The sequence below is a fragment of the Sciurus vulgaris genome (assembly GCF_902686455.1).
Source record: "Sciurus vulgaris genome assembly, chromosome: 14".
Lineage (NCBI taxonomy): Eukaryota > Metazoa > Chordata > Mammalia > Rodentia > Sciuridae > Sciurus > Sciurus vulgaris.
Window position 1 is genome coordinate 73,612,311 of NC_136475.1, and position 19,983 is coordinate 73,632,293.

General features: G+C 35.8%; 1 protein-coding gene across 2 annotated transcripts in view; it reads left to right on the plus strand.

Annotated features, from left to right (window-relative positions):
- The window catches only part of MEMO1 (mediator of cell motility 1), a 124,864-nt gene that overhangs the window by 38,134 nt on the left and 66,747 nt on the right, over positions 1–19,983 (plus strand). For both annotated transcript variants that reach the window (XR_013759032.1, XM_079109981.1), the window contains exon 2: positions 10,928–11,009. Coding sequence is in view for 1 of the 2 variants with exons in the window: in XM_079109981.1 (XP_078966107.1) it covers positions 10,928–11,009 (82 nt within the window). In the remaining variant the exon portion in view is untranslated. The remainder of the gene's footprint in view (positions 1–10,927; positions 11,010–19,983) is intronic.

Here is a 19,983-nt window from a genome sequence, read left to right on the forward strand (position 1 = left end):
TGTTATTTACTATTGGTAGACTTTTAAAAATTTTTTTTAGTTATATATGACAGTAGAATCCATTTTGACATAATTATACAAGCATGGAATGTATCTTATTATAATTAGGACCCCTTCTTGTGGATGTACATAATGATGGGCTTCACTGTGATGTATTCATGTACGTATGTAGGAAGATTATGTCAGATTCATTCCATCGTCTTTTCTCCCTCCCATCCCTTTATTCCCCTTTGTCTAATCCACTGAATTTCTGTCTCCCCCCCATATTGGGGGTTAGCTTCCACATATCAGCAAAAATATTTGCTGAGAATCTTTGCCACTTGCACCTCAGATAGGTGTTAATTTCCAGGATATAAAAAGAACTCAAGGGCTAGGGTTGTGGCTCAGTGATAAAGTGCTCACCTAGCATGCGTGAGGCCCTGGGTTTGCTCCTCAGCACCACATAAAAATAAAATAGAGGTATTGTATCCACCTAAAACTAAAACATTATATATATTATATATATAGTAAATTATATATATGTGTGTGTGTGTATATATATATATATATATATATATATATATAAAATCTCAAAAAACTTAACACCAAGAAAACAAACACCCAAATAACCTAATCAATAAATGGGCAAAGGAACTAAACAGACACTTCTCAAAAGAAGTAATATGAATGGATACCAAATATGTGAAAAAATGTTCAGCATCTCTAGCAATTAGAGAAATGCAAATTAAAACTACACTGAGATTTCATCTTACTCCAGTCAGGCAGTTATCAAGAAGACAAGTAACAATAAATGTTGGTAAGGATGTGGGGGGAAAAGTTCACTCATTCATTGCTTGTGGGACTACAAATTGATGTAACCAGTCTGGAGAGCAGAATGGAGATTCCTCAGAAAGCTAGGAATGGAATCACCATTTGACCCAGCTATCCCACTCCTTGGTATATAACCAAAGGATTTAAAATCGGCATACTACATTGATGCAACCACATCAGTGTTTATAGCAGCTCACTTCACAGTAGCAAAGCTATGGAGCCAACCTAGGTGCTCTTCAGCAGATGAGTGGATAAAGAAAATGTGGTATATATACACAGTGAAGTATTACTCAGCCGTTAAGAAGAATGACTTTATGATATTTGCCAGTAAATAGATGGATCTGAAGACTGTCATGCTAAATGAAATATGCCAGTCCCCAAAAGCCAAAAGTCAAATGTTTTCATAAAATGTGGAAGCCTTTTTTCTTTCTTGTGATACTAGGGATTGAACCCAGGGGTCACTCTTAATACTGAGCTCCATTCCCAACCCTTTTTTACTTTTAGTTTGAGACAGAATCTGGCTGAGTAGCTGTCTTCAAACTTGTGATCCCCCTGCGTCAGCCTGCCATGTTGCTGAGATTGCAGTTGTGTGCCACTGTGCTGGGCAATAGGCCTTTTTTCTGTTCAGTAAAGATATGTCTATAACCTCATTCTTTGTGACTGCTTCTTATGATTGGATAAGTAATAACTGTAAATAGTGTAAAATACAGCAGATACAAAAAGGTATATAGTAAAACAGTAAACTTTCCCTCTTGGTTCTCTTTTCAGGACACTGTCACTCCTGTGCGTTTCTTTTGTGATTTTCAAGGGATCTTCTATAGAAGTAGAATATCTACTATTTTAATAGTAGTTATGCAGTTATTACATATTACATTACATAAATTATGTATGACATGCACACACAAAAATGACAATGTAGTGTGCTTTCTTTTCTTTATCATGCTTTTTCCCTCCTTAAAAGGTCTTCCATAAAGATACATAAAATTTTGTTTCATTGTTTTCCATTTGCTTAATATTCTATTTTATGGATTTGCCATAATTTAATTACCTAGTGTATTTTTTTTGTTTCAGACTTTTTTTTTTGTCAGTTCACACATGTCAGTGGTTAACAACCTCTTACTCCGTTTCATTTGGTGTAGTCTGCTGGGCCTTATAAACTTTTTTTTGGATCAAGTTTTGTGAGTGGGAACCCTTCAAAAAGGAAATGTATACTACACAGAGTAGAGTGAGAATGTGTATAAATTTGTGGTGGAGATATATAAAAATGAAAATTCTATTTTCCTTTGATTCTATTTATTTATTTATTTACTTACTTACTTGTTGGTTTTTAAGCAGTTGCATGAGAAGTATTATTACCTTGTGTGGAAAACGTTATCCTAGTCCTGATTCTTTCTGATAAGACAGGCTTGTTCTGCCCCCCTCCAACCCCCATGAGTTGTATTTTAGGATTTGGTACCAAATTATCCAGATTCAGTAGTACTAACTGGTGATTATCAGCCAAAGAAACAGAGAAGAAAGAAATGTACTAGCTAAAATTTGAAAAAAATGATTCCTGTTTAGATGTGCATTAGGGAAGTATTGTGGACCTAACTTTTAAGTATTTGTGTCATTTGGGGTGGTTACTTTGTGAGATCCAGACTCATGTCATCATCTATCACTTGACCCTGTGTCAGAGGGTAAATAGGGCATATCTTTTTGAAGCCTCCCTTTAAATTGCAGATAGGTATGTGGAGGAGTTGGGGAGTTTTGAAATATAAATGTGGATATTGTCAGTCTATAACATTCTTAAGAAGTTTTGGACTAAAACAAGATTTAAAAAATAATTTTGAGTTTGAGGAACACCTAGTTTTTAAGAATGTGAGTTTATTTTCCTCTGTCATCAGAGTTTTGTGAGAAATTGATAGAAGTGAGAGTCTAAAAACACTATGAAAATAAGCTTATGTAAATCTTAAGAAACACTGGAGGTCACTGTGGCTTCAAAGTAGTTTGGAAGTAAACTTTATGTGCTTATTTATTGCCAATTAATGGATTACGTGATTTATTAATTATAGTCAAAATTCTCAGTCTACCTTCTAGTAGTCCGTTAGCTGTATTCATCATAGCTTGTGCAAATATATTTCTTTTTGGTAGCGGGCCTCACATTTTAATGTTTTTCAGAATCACCTGGAGAACTTATTAAAAATTCCTGGTGCATCCCCAGAGATGGTGATGACAAAGCTCTGTGGTAAGACCTAGGGAGCTTTCTTAAGTAAACACAGCAAATGCTTCTGACCTGTAGATTACCTCTTGACTATTATAGGGGTAAGAATTATGATTTCTAAAAGCATGAAAAATTAATATCCCATTAGTTTAAAAGATTTAATGGCAGGAGCATGTAAAAACATTTAGCATTATGGGTAATTTAAAACAGCAGCATAACAGACTTTGTGTTGACATAGACATGTCTTCTGTAAGACTGATAGTTGTTCTGTAAATATTATTAAGTGATAATTTGTGACCACAGGAAGACTCAGTAATCATGTTTCTGTTGCATGGACCAAGTAGAAAATCTTAGAATCCAAAACACTTTTTTCTTAAAAATTAAAATTGCTTTGAATATTTATCTTGGAATGACAACTATTATTGAGGAGTAGGATATTAGATTTTAATTTTCATTACATCAGAGAATTGGCTAGGTGAATTAATTCTTCAAAATATTACTTGGAGGAGAGTGGTAAGATTCATGGTAAAGCAGTCATTGTGATACATGGTGCATGAATATGAATGGAAACAATTTTGTATAACCTTTTGAATGTATCAAAATCTTTAAAGACTAATACTGTCAGGTACATTGGTACACACCACTAATCCCAGTTCCTCAGGAGGCAGAGGCAGCAGGAGAATCCTTAGTTTGACACCAGCCTCAGCAACTTAGGAGACCCTGTTTAAAAAAAAAAAAAAAAGATGAGGATGTGTTTCGGTGGTAATTTTATTTCTGAGAATCTTAAAAGACAATAATTAAGAAATTTTTAAAAATTTGTTCTAATTGGTTAAAAGAAAATAATTTTTAAATATGAAAAAACTTTATAAACAGATGCACAGGCTTGAGTTGTGGCTCAGTGGGAGAGTGCTTGCTAAGCTTGTGTGAGACACTGGGTTCAATCCTCAGCACCTCATAAAAATAAGTAAAGGTATTGTGTCCATCTACAACTATTCAAAAAAATTTTTAAAATGATGTACAATGCAGAATTGTTTGTAATGACATGAAAATTGGAAATCTAAATTATTTTATATTAATGTTTAAGAAAACACTGATCCATTCACATAATGAGATATCTTTAGCCATAAAATGTCTTTTTTTTTGAAAGATTTTTTTTTTTAGATGTTGATAGACCTTTATTTTATTCATTTATTTATATGTGGTGCTGAGAATTGAACCCAGTGCCTCATATATGCTAGGCAAGCGCTCTACCACTGAGCCACAACCCCAGCCCTGTAAAATGTCTTTGAGGAGTTTATAATATAGGGAAATGTTATGCTATGTTATAGGTATAAAAGTAGGTATAGGATTGCTTATCATTTTAAAAACTAGAAGGAAATTTAGAAAATATTAATTTTGGTGATTTTCGTAATTATAATTATGACCTTCCCTTTTCCATTCTTCATTCCCTAGGTTTTCTATACCTAACATGCCTTTTTTTTAAATTTATTTTTATTGTAAACAAATGGGATACATGTTGTTTCTGTTTGTACATGGAGTAACAGCATACCATTGCATATTCATAACTAACATGCCTTTTTAAATGAAAAATTTAGCAAATAAAAATCAATGCTTGGATTTAAAAAATACTTTAGGTATGATAACTTTAGAATTTATCAAGGGGTTCATAAGGACATCATTTGATAGGGGTAGGAAATTACAAGTATAGAGAATCCAAATTAATGGACTCTTACGTGGATCTATGCTAACCCCATTTTTGGATTACAGATTTGTAAGTGATCTGGAGGGAAAAACAAACCTGACCCTCCAAGTTTGCCACCTTTTAGGTGTGATGACAATAGAATTGGTATTAACTATATGAAAAATTTGAGAGATGTGAATAAGCAAAAAAGTGGTGATTTGCAGTTGGGGAAATCTTAAGTGTTGGTTGGTATACACTGAAGGTTCTTCCCTGGGATGATCAATTGTTTTGTGTGGTTGTATTCTGAACTGTAGAATTGCTCCAAAAATAAAAACACTTTCTTCAAATGTTTTAATAAATGAATGGATAAGGAATCCAAGATGTTTGGATTTGGCTCAACCTTTGAGATTTACATCAAGAAGAGCAATGTTCTTTACACCAAGTGTTATTTTGTGTGTGTGTGTGTGTGTGTTGAGATAGTACTCTTCTGGATGGGTTTTGGGTCAGACTTACTGTGCCAATTCTTGTGTTTCCTAGGGTGTAATACCAAGGGCATGTTTTTTTTTTTTTTCCCCTGTGTAAAGAGCACTGTGTTTGATACATAAGAAGAAAACAATATCCCTTGGGGTGTACTTAAAAAGTAAGATGCTAGTTTTGTAAATAGTATGGCAATATATTTTAACATCACAGTCATAGTAAAACATCAGGAATGAGAGAAAGGATTTGGGGAAATCTGCTGAATTGTTCTTTGTTTGTTTATTCTGCGTGTGCTGGCCTTCAAACCCAGGGGCTGGTGCGTGCTAAGCACTTACTGTACTATTGGGTTCATCCCCAGAACTTCTTATTTATTTTTGTTGATATTTGTGTATTTATTTTTAATGGTAGTGGAAATTGAACTCAGGGGTTTGTAAATTCTAAGTAGACACTCACCACTGTGCTGCATGTTCAGCCTTCCTTTTTATTTATTTTAAAAATTAGATGAAATATTTGTAGTTGGTAAAGATTCTCAGAAAGACTCTCTGTTGTAGTGACAAGTCAAGTTTCCAAATGCTTGTGCTTGATGAATTTCCATTGGTCTGCCTTGGGATGAAAAATAACACAACCTCGTACTGAGTCAGGTTTTCATAATTCTACTATAGTTCATGGATTTTCCTTGAATTAATTTAACACACAACATTTTGGTAACATCAGATTTAAATTTTAGGATAAATTAATCATTTAATCAGAATCAGAGTCTATCTTTTTTTTTGGTACTTTGGCAACTTATAAATGGACTGTCCATTTTTTAGAAATTAAAACTGTTTTAATATATAAGTGCACTGTATAAGAATCAATTCAGCATTAAAATGATAGTTCCTTAAAACTTTAAAAATTTTCATTATTTTTAATAACCCTTTTAGAGTACTTACTGTGTGCTAGTTACTATTCTAAGCACTTTACAAATATTCAGTCATCAAATCCTTGTAATAACCTTGTAAGGCAGGCACAACTATCTTCATTTTACTAATGAGAAAACAAATTGTTTTTAGCTAAGTAAAACCTTCACATGAAGGTTAAATAATTCACCAAGGTCACAGTGCTGCTAAGTGACAGTCAGTCCTGAACCCAGACAATAGCTTCAGCATCTTTTATCTTACCCAGTATCTGCTGTGCTGTTTCAGAGATTATTTAATATGAGAAAATAATATTCAAAAATTTTAATTCAATGAAATGTTAAAAAATCTAAATGCTAAGCAGATTAAGTATATTTTACAAAAGTTCTCCATAAACACTTGAATTCTTCCTGAAGATCTTAAAATATACAGACTTTACTTGAATACTTCTAGTGGCAGGGAACTCTTATCGAGGTAGACTACTTTTATTTTCAGAAATTATTTTTTCCTAAAATCTGCTTCCTTCAAGCTTTTAACTTATTTCTATCCTACTTTCTAAAGTCATACAAAATTAGTTTCACCTTTCTCTTACATGTTGCTCTTCAAATATGTGAAAAACTGATTATGTTCTAATTCCTTGGACTGTCCATTTTAAACTTGTCTTGTTTATGCTTGTAGACCTAAATGTATTCAGCAGAAATTCCAAATCAGAATATGCTTAATGTGGTGCTGAGGTTGTAGCTCAATGGTAGAGTGCTTGCCTAGCACATGTTAGGCACTGGGTTCCATCCTCAGCACCACATAAAAATAAATAAATAAAATAAAGGTATTGTGTCTCTCTACAACTAAAATATTTTTAAAAAAGAATATGCTTAATCTCAGTGGATATCAGTGAAATACAAATTATAAAGAAATGAAATATTGGTAAGAATGAAGGAAAAAGGGAACTTTTAACTTAATATTACTGGTGTTGGAGAAATAAAATTAAAACCAAAGTCTCTTGCTTCCCCCAGAAAACACTTCTTCAAAGTAGAAGAGAAAGAAAACAATCTATTATTGAATAAGCATTAAACTGGAATGTGATGTGCATCATATGCAATGTGCTAAAAGATCACAAAATACCAAAAAAAAGGTCATCCCTATATGTAGCCAAGCAGATAACAACCCATTACATATATGTTCTCAGGATAAACAATAACACCCAAGAGGACTGGATAATACCATTTGTCACAGTTCATCTTAATTCACTTGATAATTGGGGTGACCAACTAATTGACTTTTGTCCTAAGGAAAATGATCTTTATATTATGATAGGAAATTGTGCAACTTAAAGCAAGGTGGCCTGCTGCCCTTAGGTTTCTATACTCCCGCAGAAACTGGGAGGTAGAGAGCATCCTCCTCCTTGATGATCTCATTTCAAAGAAATGGCTACTAGGTCCTTGAGAAATGCAAACCTGGGTTGCTGGCTGAAGTCTTACTTAGCTTTTAAAAAGATATACACACTTCCCTTAAGGGGCCCAGAAAGAACTCAATATGATGTGCATGCCTGTAATCCTAATCTGAGGCTGAGCAGGATGATGGCAGATTCCAAGCCAGCCTCAGCCCTAAGCAACTCAGTGAGACCCTGTCTCTAAATAAAATATAAAAAAGGGCTGGGGATGTGGCTCAGTGGTTAAGCATCCCTAGGTTTAATCCGCAGTACAAAGAAAAGAAAGAAAGAAAGAAGATGCTCTACTACAAAAGACAGTGGAATAAATCTAACTTAATTTTCCCATGTACACATATGGAAACAAAACAGTGAATCTCACCATCATGTACATCCATAAGAATGGGATTCTAACTAGAATGAGATATACTCCATACTTACATAATTACAGTGGATTCTGTCATGTATAAATATAAAGAGCCAATAAATTTTTTTAAATGCTCTAAGAAAAGGGGATGGTAGGGAAAGTAGAGTTAAGCCTCATATTTAAAATTTTTATTTGTTTTTATACTGAATGGTAAATTGATCTAGCTGCGTTAGTAGGAAAATTAGCATGGGAAAATTCTAGTAGAGTTAAAGATGTGCATATCTTCTGTTCTAGTATTTATACTTCTAGGTCGTTCCCAGAGAAGTTTAACCCAAGTTCATAAGGTACTGTAGTGTTGTCTATTCAGTGAAATGTTGGAAACAACCAAAATATTTGTGAACAGAAGAGTAAGAAATTTTGGTGTATTCTTACAATATCACACTATACAACATTGAAAACAATTGATCTAGAACTACATGTGTATCAACTTGAATAATTTTTAAAAATAGAATTCAATTACTAATGTAAGTTGTAGATGGAATATATGTTGTATATTTTTATAACATTTAAAAACATGTAGGAAAAATGCCACATGTTATTTATGGATACATGCACAGTATAAGAGTAACGGAATATAAACACCAAAGTCAGAAAGTGGTCGTCTCTGTGGAGGGAGACATATAATGAAATTAGCAAATAGTGCTTTTATTTCTTAATAAAATAAGGTTTTAATAAGATAGAATGTTAAGATTTAATTAATTTGGGGAGTGAGTACCTGGGTGCTTGTTATATTATTATCTACATTCATTCGCAATGTTTAAATATTTAATGGTTAAAATTTTAAAAAGAAATCCTAATATAGTGACATGTGCCTGTAGTCCCAACTACTAGAGAGGCTAAAACAGAAGGATCGCTTGCACCCAGGAGTTTGGGTTCAGTTGGGCAGCATAATACCCATTTCCTAAAAATTTTAAAGCAAAATGGGTAGGGATGGGGGATAGGAGATAAGAACATCCCTTCAAAGAAATTTATTTTAAAGGGGGCCAGAGGGGCTGGGGAGATAGTCTGTAGAGTGCTTGCCTTGCAAGAACAAGGCCCTGGGTTCGATCCCCAGCACCCCCCCAAAAAAGGGGGGGGACAGAGAAATGGGTGGTAGTTGAAGGGAAATTAATCAGTGCTGGTATGCATATTTGTATTCCAGTGGTAATGATCAAGGACATAGAGACAAGTTTGATGCAGGAGACTAGGAACAGTTATGGGAGTAGAATTCTTGAGTAAGAACAACATAATGGGATTCAGCATATAGGTAGTGTGTTTAGGTTTTGATAGGAAGCAGGACAATTGTTGAAACAGGAGGGAAAACAGAGTAAGTGGTGGTAAGATGAGGAGGTTATTTTTGAATTGAGGTTTACTAATAACCCAGGTTTGTTTAGGACTGAGAGATTTTATTTATTTATTTTTTTTGGGTGCTGGGGATCGAACCCAGGGCCTTGTGCTTACAAGGCAAGCACTCTACGGACTGAGCTATCTCCCCAGCCCCAGGACTGAGAGATTTTCTAGGATGCAGTATTTCAAGTGCTAAAACTGGGAAAGTCTTAGGCCATTAAGGATGATTGGCAACCCTGCATTTGTTGTTTTGCCTTCACAAAAATGAGAACTGAGAAAGAAATGAAGAAGGTATTTGAGGCTCAGGGCAAAAGAAGACTCTGTAATTACAGAGTCTTTTTCCCTTTCTCTGCACCCCGCCCCTCTCTGTACTGTGAATTGAACCCAGGAGCTGGGTTCTAAGCTACAACAGCCAACTGTTTGTGAGCTACATCCCCAACCCCTTTCATTTTGAGACAGGGTCTAAGTTGCGAAGGCTAACCTCAAACTCGTTATCTTTCTTTCTACCTCAGCCTCCTGAGTCTTTGGGATTAAAAGAATGCCACCACATCTGATTTATTTAAGTTTTATTTTCAGACAGTGTCTTGAGAAGTTCTTGAGGTGGTTCTCCAACTTGGGATCCTTCTAGTTCAGCATCCTTAGTCTTTGGGCTTATAGGTGAGCACCACCACTTCTGGTTTATAATTCTTTATCTTACAGATGAGAGAGCAAATTAAGTTCATGTGATATGATTTATGAGCATTGCTAGGGGTTGACTGTAATTTCTGGTTATAATTTTAAAGTCAGAACTTGACATGTAACCTAGTGGTGGAGTGCTTGCCTAGCATGTGTGAGACCCTGGGTTTACTCTTCAGCACCACACAAACAGACTTTAAAAGAAGTGTTTATAAGATTGTGTTTCTTGCTTCAGTCTCATTTCAGTTGTTCAGGTAGGAGTACTGTGTTAAGTGGAAAGTTGATTTTAAGTAATTTTTTGACTATGGAAGGAGAGAAGAACAGAGTAGTGAGGCCATAGATTAAAGAATGAGTATAGAGATAGTTTATCGAGTCTCAGACTAGTAAGAAGTGAAGAAATAAGAGAGGATGAAGGACAGTGAGTAAGGTTGTAGGATCTGTTGGAGTGAATAGATACCTGGGAATGAACTGGAAAGAGAGGAAAGGAAGAAAATGTGATGTTTGAAATTGAGATATTTTGAGGTGGTATAGTTATAATCTGATCATGGGGAGTAGCTTTTGAAGAGGGATGGAAGAAAAGATTAGTGAGTTTGGGAGGTAATAGTTCTGTAGGTATCATTTCAGTGACCAACTAAAGGCAGGTTTTGATACTCTAAAATATATTCAGTTAATTATTTTCTTTTTTATATAATTAGAGTCTTCTGCTTTGGGTTCTGTTTTCATTACATAATACCTCAAATTGTAAATCACGTTGTTGCTCTGAAGTAGATAGTTGTAAATAGTAAATAAATAAAACAAGTTTTGTTTAATCGATTCTCAACCTTATGTGACTTGCTAGAGACCTTGCAGTTGGTAAATTCAAACATTAGCATCCAAACGGATAATCCCACTGCCTATTAAGCTATTTTATTTTAGTACCGTATAGATTCAGTGAGGGCTTTGTGCCGTGCATGGTTACCTGTAGTACCTTGCTTTGCTGACTCCAGTTTTACTCTTTGTGTTTTTATAGGACCGCAGCTGAATGCACAGCTAGAAGGTTGGCTTTCACAAGTACAGTCAACAAAAAGACCTGCTAGAGCCATTATTGCACCGTAAGTTTTAAAGAGTCTTTACTCAGAACCTTTCATGTTTATTATTTGTAAAAAAAAAAAACCGAGTAACCCCAAAATGAGTTGAAGAAATTATGTTGTTTTCCCAATTCCTCTGATTTTTGTATAAACTCAAAGGAATTCAAAGGAATATAAATTCCTTTGTATAAATTCAAAGGAATGAGTTACTTTATTCCTCATATGTAGTAATTTCAAAATTTATTTTTAGTAATAAGACTGACTCACAGGCTGGGGTTGTTGCTCAGTGGTAAAGTACTCACCTAGCGTGTGTGAGGCACTGAGTTTGATCCTCAGCACTATATGAAAGTAAATAAATAAAATAAACTTATTGTATCCATCTATAACTAAAAAAAATTTAAAAAAGAAAAAAAAAAGGACTGGCTTTTTGGAAGGGGGGGTGGGGGGGACTATGCTCTGGATGAATCCCAGGACCTTGCACATGGCAAGTGCTCTACCCTGAGCTGTATCCCAGTCCATCTTCATAATTTTAATTTTAAAAAAAATCAAATGACCTGATCTTTATTAAACATTTAGAAAATGACTTGTTGTGACTTAGTCATTCAGCAACTGTGTACCAGACTAAATGCCAGTTGCTTATCTTAATGCTGCTTTTTTTGAAAAAAAAAAAAAAAAGTGTTTTATTTAGTTATTCATGACAGCAGAGTACATTTGATTCATTGTACATAAATGGAATACAACTTTTCATTTCTCTGGTTGTACATGATGACACCATTCATGGAATCATACACATACATAGGGTGATGATGTTCATCTCATTCCTTTAGCTTTCCTTCCCCATGGCCCCTCCCCACCCCTCATTTCCTTCTACACAATCCAACATTGCTACATTGTTCCCTTACCATCTCCACCTGTTATGTATCATCATCCACTTATCAGAGAAAACATTTGGGCTTTGGGTTTTTTGGGGATTGACTTATTTCACTTAGCATGATATTCTCCAACACCATCCATTTACCTGCAAATGCCATAATTTTATTCTTCTTTATGGCTGAGTAATATTCCATTGTGTGTATATGTGTGTGTGTGTATGTGTGTGTGTGTCTGTGTGTCACAGTTTCTTTCTCCATTCATCTATTGAAGGGCATCTAGGTTGGTTCCACAATCTAGCTATTGTGAATTGAGCTTCTGTAAACATTGATGTGGCTGCATCACTGTAGTATGTTCATTTTAAGTCCTTTGGGTATAAACTGAGGAGTGGGATAACTGGGTCAAATGGCGGTTCCATTCCAAGTTTTCTGAGTAATCTCCATACTGCTTTTAGAGTGGCTGCACCAATTTGCAGTCCCAACAGCAATGTATGAATGTACCTTTTCTCTCATATCCTCACCAACATATGTTGTTGCTTATAATCTTGGTAAGAGCCATTCCAATTAGAGTGAGATGAAATCTTAGAGTAGTTTTGATTTGCATTTCTCTAATTGCTAGAGATGTTGAACATTTTTTCATTGCTTGTGTATTTTCTTCTGTGAAGTGTTTGCTCAGTTCCTTAGCCCATTTATTGACTGGGTTCTTTGTATTTTTAGTATAAAACTTTTTGAGTTCTTTATAAATTTTGGAGATTAGTGCTCTGTCTGAAGTGTGTATGGTAAGACTTTCTCTTACTCTGTAGGTTCTCTCTTCACATTATTATTTCCTTTGCTAAGAAAAAGCTTTTTAGTTTGAATCCTTCCCATGTATTGATTCCTATTTTATTTGTTGCGCTTTGGTAGTTTTGTTAAGGAAGTCTGGTCCTAAGCCAAAATGATGAAGATTTGGGCCTACTGTTTCTTCTATTTGGTGCAGGGTCTCTGGTCTAATTCCTAGGTCCTTGATCCATTTTGAGTTGATTGTATTTTCAAATTCTGTGGTTTCTTTGTTCAGTTTTTGCTGGGAAGATCTATCCAGTGGTTAGAGTTGTGTTAAAGTCCCCCCCCCCCATATTATTGTGTTGTGTCTGTTTGATACCTGAAATTGAGAAGTGTTCTTTTGATGAACAGTTTCTCCTTTGTTTCGGACATAAATATTTATGATTGTTATGTCTTGTTGATTTATGGTATCCCTTAAGCAGTATGAAATGTTCTTCTTTATTCCTTCTGACTAACTTTGGCTTGAAGTCTATATTATCTCATATGAGGATGGAAACCCCTGCTTGTTACGCAGTCCTTGTGAGTGATATGTTTTTTCCCATTCTTTCACCTTCACTATGTGGATGTCTTTTTGTATGAGATGAGTCTCTTGAAGGTAGCATATTGTTTGGTCTTTTTTTTAAGATCCAATCCACCAGTCTGTCTTTTGATTAATGAGTTAAGACCATAACATTCAGGGTTTATATTGAGATATGATTTGTATTCCCAGTCATTTTGGCTTATTTTTGTTTTTTTAAATTGACTTGGTTTCTCCTTTGATTGCCTTTTCCTTTAGTGTTGTTCCTCCCTTTGCTGACTTTCCTTGCTGTTTTTCATTTCCTCATCATGAATATTTTGCTGAGTATGTTCTGTAGTGCAGGCTTTCTATTTGTAAATTCTTTTAATGTTTTTTTATCATGGAAGAATTTTATTTAATTGTCAAATCTGAAGGTAAGTTTTGCTGTGTATAAGATTCTTTGCTGGCGTCCATATTCTTTCAATGCTTGAAATATGTTGTTCCAGGCCCTTCTAGCTTTTAGGGTCTGGGCTGAGAAATGTGCTGATATTCATATTGGTTTCCCCCTGAATGTAATCTGATACTTGCCTCTCAAGGCCTTTAAAATTTTATGTTTATTTTGTATGTTGGGCATTTTGATTATAATGTTCCTTGATGTGGATCTGTTGTAATTTTGTACATTTTGTGTATTGTAAGCCTCCTGTATTTGATTTTCCATTTCATTCTTCAGGTTTGGGAAATTTTCTTCTATTATTGCTTGAATATTCCTTTCGTTTATATCTCTGTGCCTTCCTTAGTCCTGATAATCCTTAAATTTGGTCTTTTCATGTTATCCCATAATTCTTGGAAGTTTTATTCATGATTACTTACCATCTTCTCTGTGTGGTCAATTTTATTTTCAAGATTAAGTATTTTGTCTCCATTGTTTGAGGTTCTGTCTTCCAGGTGATCTAGTCTGTTGATGATGCTTTCCATTGAGTTTTTTATTTGGTTTATTGTTTCCTTCATTTCAAGGATTTCTGTTTGGTTTATTTTTCAGAATCTCTGTTTCTTTGTTGAAATGATCTTTTGCTTCCTAGAGTTGCTCTTTTAACTGTTCATTGGAGTGATCATTCATTGCCTGCATTAGGTTTATAGTGTCCCTGCTGGTTTCCAGTACCAATACCTTACCTTTAAGGTGGAGGTAAATATTAACAGCACCCAATACAAACATTATGCAGCCTTAAACCAAGTAGCCCCTATTAAGATGTTAATAGTATTGTCATAATAATCTGAAATGGTGAGTTTGATTATTATCTATAGCATAAACAATAGGTTTTTGTAATGAGGTCTACAATTTCTAATAGTGGACAAAGAAGAAGGGGGGTTTAGGAGGTAATGTTAATGAGATAAGAAGTGAGAATATAGAGGTACTAGATCACAGAAAGAGTGAAAGCGGAATCTAAAGAAGTTAGTTGTTAGCCTGAGAAAAGGGAGAGAGACTCCGAGGAAACAGATAAATAAGAGAAAAATAGAGTTAGAAAAATAAAAAAATAAGAAGTAAAAAGAAAAAGAAAAAGAAAAATCTGCAACACAACTATACTATACTCTTCAAATCTCCCAGTCTTCAGTAGAATGATGCAGGATGTGTCCTTGGTTTCAAAGATGATGGGGATGTGAGAGTGGGAAATAAAACAAGAAAAAAGAAAAAAAAAATGGGGAAAAGATTTAAAAAGAGTCATGAAGCAAAATTGAACAATTGTTTCTGTTGGAGTTCAGTATCTTGTCTGCCTCCCTTCTCTTCTGAGAAGCAGCGTTGTCTGGAGTTTGCTGGTAATTCCACCCTCAGAATCATGACAGTTACTAAGGTGGGAGGATTAGATTTGGAGGTGGGACTACTGGAGGCAGGGTATAGCAATTGCTAGTCCCTTGGAAGACTCTACCCCCAGGACTCTCCTTTGGCATCCACTTGTGTGATGCAGGAGCTTGGTCTTAGTCCCTTCCCTCACTTGTGGACCCCACAATTCCTGTTCTATAACTTAGTCTCTAAATTGTGTATCTCCTCTCCCTTCCCTTTCGTCCTCCCAGTCAGGAACCTCTTTTCCCTGGTGGTCCTATGTGCCTGTCTCTGAAAATTGTTCTGTATTGGGCAAATCAGGATCAGGCATTGAAAGCTGTGTATCAGCCACTTAGCTGCAGGCACTGGGCTGGTTGGTGGCCAGTGGATGGTTAGGAGAATGGGGATTGAGAAGCCGGAGGGCTCTGTTGGTTGCCAAACCAGCGGGACCAGGTGCTTGGTGAAGTCATGGACCAGGCTGATTTCTGGTCCCAAGAAGTGCTCCCGAGTTGTGTCTGGGATCTTAGTGGGTGCTGTGCTGGTTGGCTGGACAAGTCAAGATCAAGATGCCCTCACACCATTTTCCCACCAACTGACCCCTTGCAAGGCTTTCTCCTCCATCTGCAGCAAGATGGTGGCTATTATCACACCTCCAGGGATACCGCAGATGCAACCAAGTCTGCAGGGCCCTTGGTGATGATTTTTCAAGACCTGGCTGCTATCCCTTGATGTAAGTGGCCACATCCCAAGTTGGTGGCCGCCCCAGCAGCTCACCTATAGGTACCTTGATAATGAGCTTCTAATCTCCAGCAGGTGTCCCAGGATGGAAGCTGCCCCAACTAAAGATGGTGGCCTCAGTGTCGGGGATAATCCAAGATGGCGGCAGAGGCGTCCCAAAGCCTTGGTAGATGGGGACTGCAGTTTGGTGGCATCCGCGCGAAATATGGGTGGCCCTGAAGATCCCTTAATGATGCTTTTTGAATAAATCAAAATTGTACTCTTGTGGTTCTTGTTTGTCAGTACTTGGGAAAGACAGGCAGAAAACAGTTAAATAATTATATTCTATGTCAAGTGCTGGTGGATGCTAAGAAGATAAATAAAGCAAATAAAAGGGTTGAGAGTGACAGTGTGTATAGGGAGTTGTTATTTCACATAGGTGAAGAAAAAATCTCCCTGATATGGTAACTTTTGACTTTGATGTGAGTGAACAAGTTGTGCATAAACCTGGGAGAAGTGTCACTTGAACCAAACTCCAAGGCTCTAAGGCTGGAGAAGAGTGTGTTTAGCATGTATAAGGGAAAGCAAGTTGTCATTTTAGCTGGAGAAGGATGTCCAGTTGAACATCCCTAATTCAAAAATCTAAAATGTAAATTCTGAAAGTCTTGACCACCAGCATAATGCCATCCATGAAAAACTTTGACGTCTGACCTCGTGTATTGAGTTGAAGTCAAAACACAGATACATTAAAATATTGTTATAAAATTATTTTTTAGAGTTGGGTGTGGTAGTACATGTCTGTAATTTCAGTTACCTGGGGTCAGGTTAGGCAAGGATGGTTGCAAGTTAGAGGCCATCCTCAGTAATTGAGCTTGACCCTGTCTTCAAAAAGCAAAAAAGCAAAAACCAAAAAACAAAAACCCCACAAAACAACAACAGCAGAAAACAGAATGGTGGTAGAACACTTGGTTAGCAAATGTGGACTTGCTTGGTAAATGTGGGCCCTCAGTCCTACAGTACTACAAACAAAAATCCTCAGTACTACAAACAAACAAAAAACCTCAGCCTGTGTGTATAAGGTTTATATAAAAGCAATATGAATTTCATGTTGAGGCTTGGACCCCACCTCTAAGATATTTTATCATGTATATGCAAATTTCCTCAAATTTGAAAGAACCTGAAACACTTCTGGTTCCAAACGTGAAATAAGTAAGAGATACTCTGTCTGTCTGAAGGGAATAGTATACATGAGATGGGGAGCAAAGGGCTAGATCACGAAGAGACTTGGAGATTGTCATAGGACTTTGGTTTATATTCTGAATGATAATGCAGTCATGACAAGCTTTGAGCAGTAGAGTGACACCATCCGATTTAGATTTGAAAAGGATTAGTCTTGCTATATCCATAATGTGTGAAAACAGGGAGTTCAGTCCAGGAGGCTTATTACAATAGTAGATTAAAGAGTTGATATAAAGGCTTTGACTGGAGGCTAGAGGGAGGTGAGGAGAAACAGTGTATTATGACAATATTTGGAAAGTTGGACCAATATCAAAGTGGAGTCAAAGATGACTCAAGTTTTGGAAACTAGAAGGGTGGAATTGTTATTAATAAGGGGAAGGCAGGTAGAAGGAGGGAGTAGATTTTGAAGGGGTTATGTAGAATCTAGGGTTTGGTTTTGATCCTACTGTTGAGATATCCATTAGATATTGAAGTGGAGGTTTCAAATAAGGAATGGGTATATGAATCTGGAGTACCGGGAAGAGGAACCTGGATTAAGATAGAAATACTGATTTTGTTTCTTTATATTCTCAAAGTCTAAACAGAGTGTGGTTTCCTAGAGCATAAAATAAAGATAGACAAAAGAAATGGACTAATCTCCCTGGGCAAGTTTCTCTTTGAGAGGTCAGGAGACTCTGAAGGAAGACCAGTGAGAAAAGAGTAAAACTAAGAGTGAGAGGTATCTCTGGGAGGCCAGTGTATGAATAATGTGTCAGGGAATAGAAAGTGATCACGTCTGTCAAATACTGCCTACAGTAGGTCGAGTACAGTGAGGACGGATGAGAACTGATAATTGGATTTGACCTTGTGGAGATTACTGGTGACCTTGAGAACAACAGTTTCTTTAGAATGGTAGGAATGAAAGCATTATTGGAGTGAGATCAGAATGAGAGATGAGGAATGAATTTTGCTGTAAAATGGAAATAGGAAAACACCTGTATGGGAATGTATCAGGAAGGCTTATTGGACATTGAACCCTGGGGCACTCTACCACTAAGCCACATCCAAGCCCTTTTTATTTTGAAACAGGGTCTCACTAAGTTGTTGATTCTGGCCTTAACTTTGAGCTCTTCCTACCTCAGCTTTCCAAGCCCCTGAGATCACAGGTGTGCGCCACTGTGCTGGGCTCAGTTGGGAGATTTTAAAGTGTTTGTAATGTTGATGAATGATTCAGTAGAGAAAGAAAAATTAATGCAAGAATAAGAGGGGAAGTTTGCATAAATTTGGATCTTGATTAAGTCAGACAGGTAGATTAATAATTCTCTCTCTCCTTCTCTCTTTCTCTCTGGCAGTACTGGGGATTAAACTCAGGGCCTTGCACATATCAGGCAAGTCCTCTATCACCAGATCCTTCTTTTAAAAAGTTTTATCTTGAGACAGGGTCTAGGCAAGTTGCCCATGTTGGCTTTGAGCTTGCAGTTCTCCTGCCTCAGCTTCCTCAGTAGCGGGGATTGTAGGTTTGTGCCACTATTTCCAGCTAATATTTATCTCTTCATAGAAACTCATAAAGTAGATTCTGTTCTTATTCCATTACTTTGCTGATATTTGACTTGTTATGGTATGCTACCTTTCTAGTTAAAGCTTCGACTAAATGTGGAAACCAAGTTGAATCTATACATAGTTAAGTTGAGGTTATTCATGAAAAAACAGGTAGACTTGTTTGTTTTTTGTAATTAATTTTAAATTGAAATAATTGGCAGTGATCTGGAAAATGAAATTTTTTAGCTTGAATTACACTGTATTGATTTGTGAAATGGATATTATAAGGTTCTACTGTATAGGGACTTTGTAGTTTGCTTTGTGCACTGTATAAGCAATTATGTTTTTAAGTAGTACTGAGTAGGCACTTTATATTTTATCAATATATGAAAACTTTAAATATGGCCAATGTTTTATCTTCTTAGGATTTCCCAAAATAATTATTTAATTTTCCAGAGTTACCCTTTTGTGGAGGTAGAAAAGCTACAACAAATATTTTATTGTTGTGTAGCTTAAGTAGGCTTTTATAAGAATATGCCCATATAGTAAATAGAAAACTTATTTTACTGTTTCTATTTTTATTTCAAATCAGGTTTATCAAAAGCTTACCTCAAACTTGGCAAATTCTAGCTCTCCAGGGCCATCTTTTCTTAGATTTTTACCCTGTAGGCAAAATGGTTTCATGGGAACCTTAAGGAAAATAAACAAACCTGAGTTGTAACTAGTTGGCTGTGTGAAAATAACACACTTTTGAAAAGTGCTTAGTTCTGTGTTGTATAGATTAAATAGGGTAACTGTCATTAAAGAATAAATATTGACCCATAAACTGACTGCTGATGTATCTTAATGATTTCTAAGCTCTATGACATATAGATAACTATATGTGGAGGATGTAAAAGAAATTAGCCTGATTAAAAAATTATCCTATGATTGAATTCAGAACTACCTTACTTATCTTGAAGCATAATAATCATTACTTTTTCCAGGGATATATATTGAAATGATCTTATCAATTAGGAGTTCCTAAAATCTTTCTACCATGATGATCAGAAACCTTGATGCCAGTCTCTTTGCTTGCACTATTTAGGAATATCCAAGCAATACTTAGAAAGGAGCTGTATAGGTATGTGTTGCTTAAGACACTTCTTACTGAAAATAAAATTATAGACATATAGTCAGGTAATTATGATTAATAATGATGGAATTATTTTTTACATAAAACATAACTATGAACATAACTATAAATAGTGAAGTCCCTCTCATATCTTTAAAATAATTTGTTAGAAGTTAACCTCATGTGAGTAGTATTGGAGCACAGTGAGAATACTTTTTCATTGTACAGCTTTCTTCATTATTTGATTTTTTTTTAACTGTTTTTGTTTGTTTGTTTAGACAGGATCTTGATGTGTTGTCCATGCTGATCTTCAATTCCTAGGATTGAGTGATCTCCTGTCTCAGTCTCCTGAGTAGCTAGGACTACAGGTGTGCACCACTGTGCCTGCTTACATATATTAATGTTAGTAT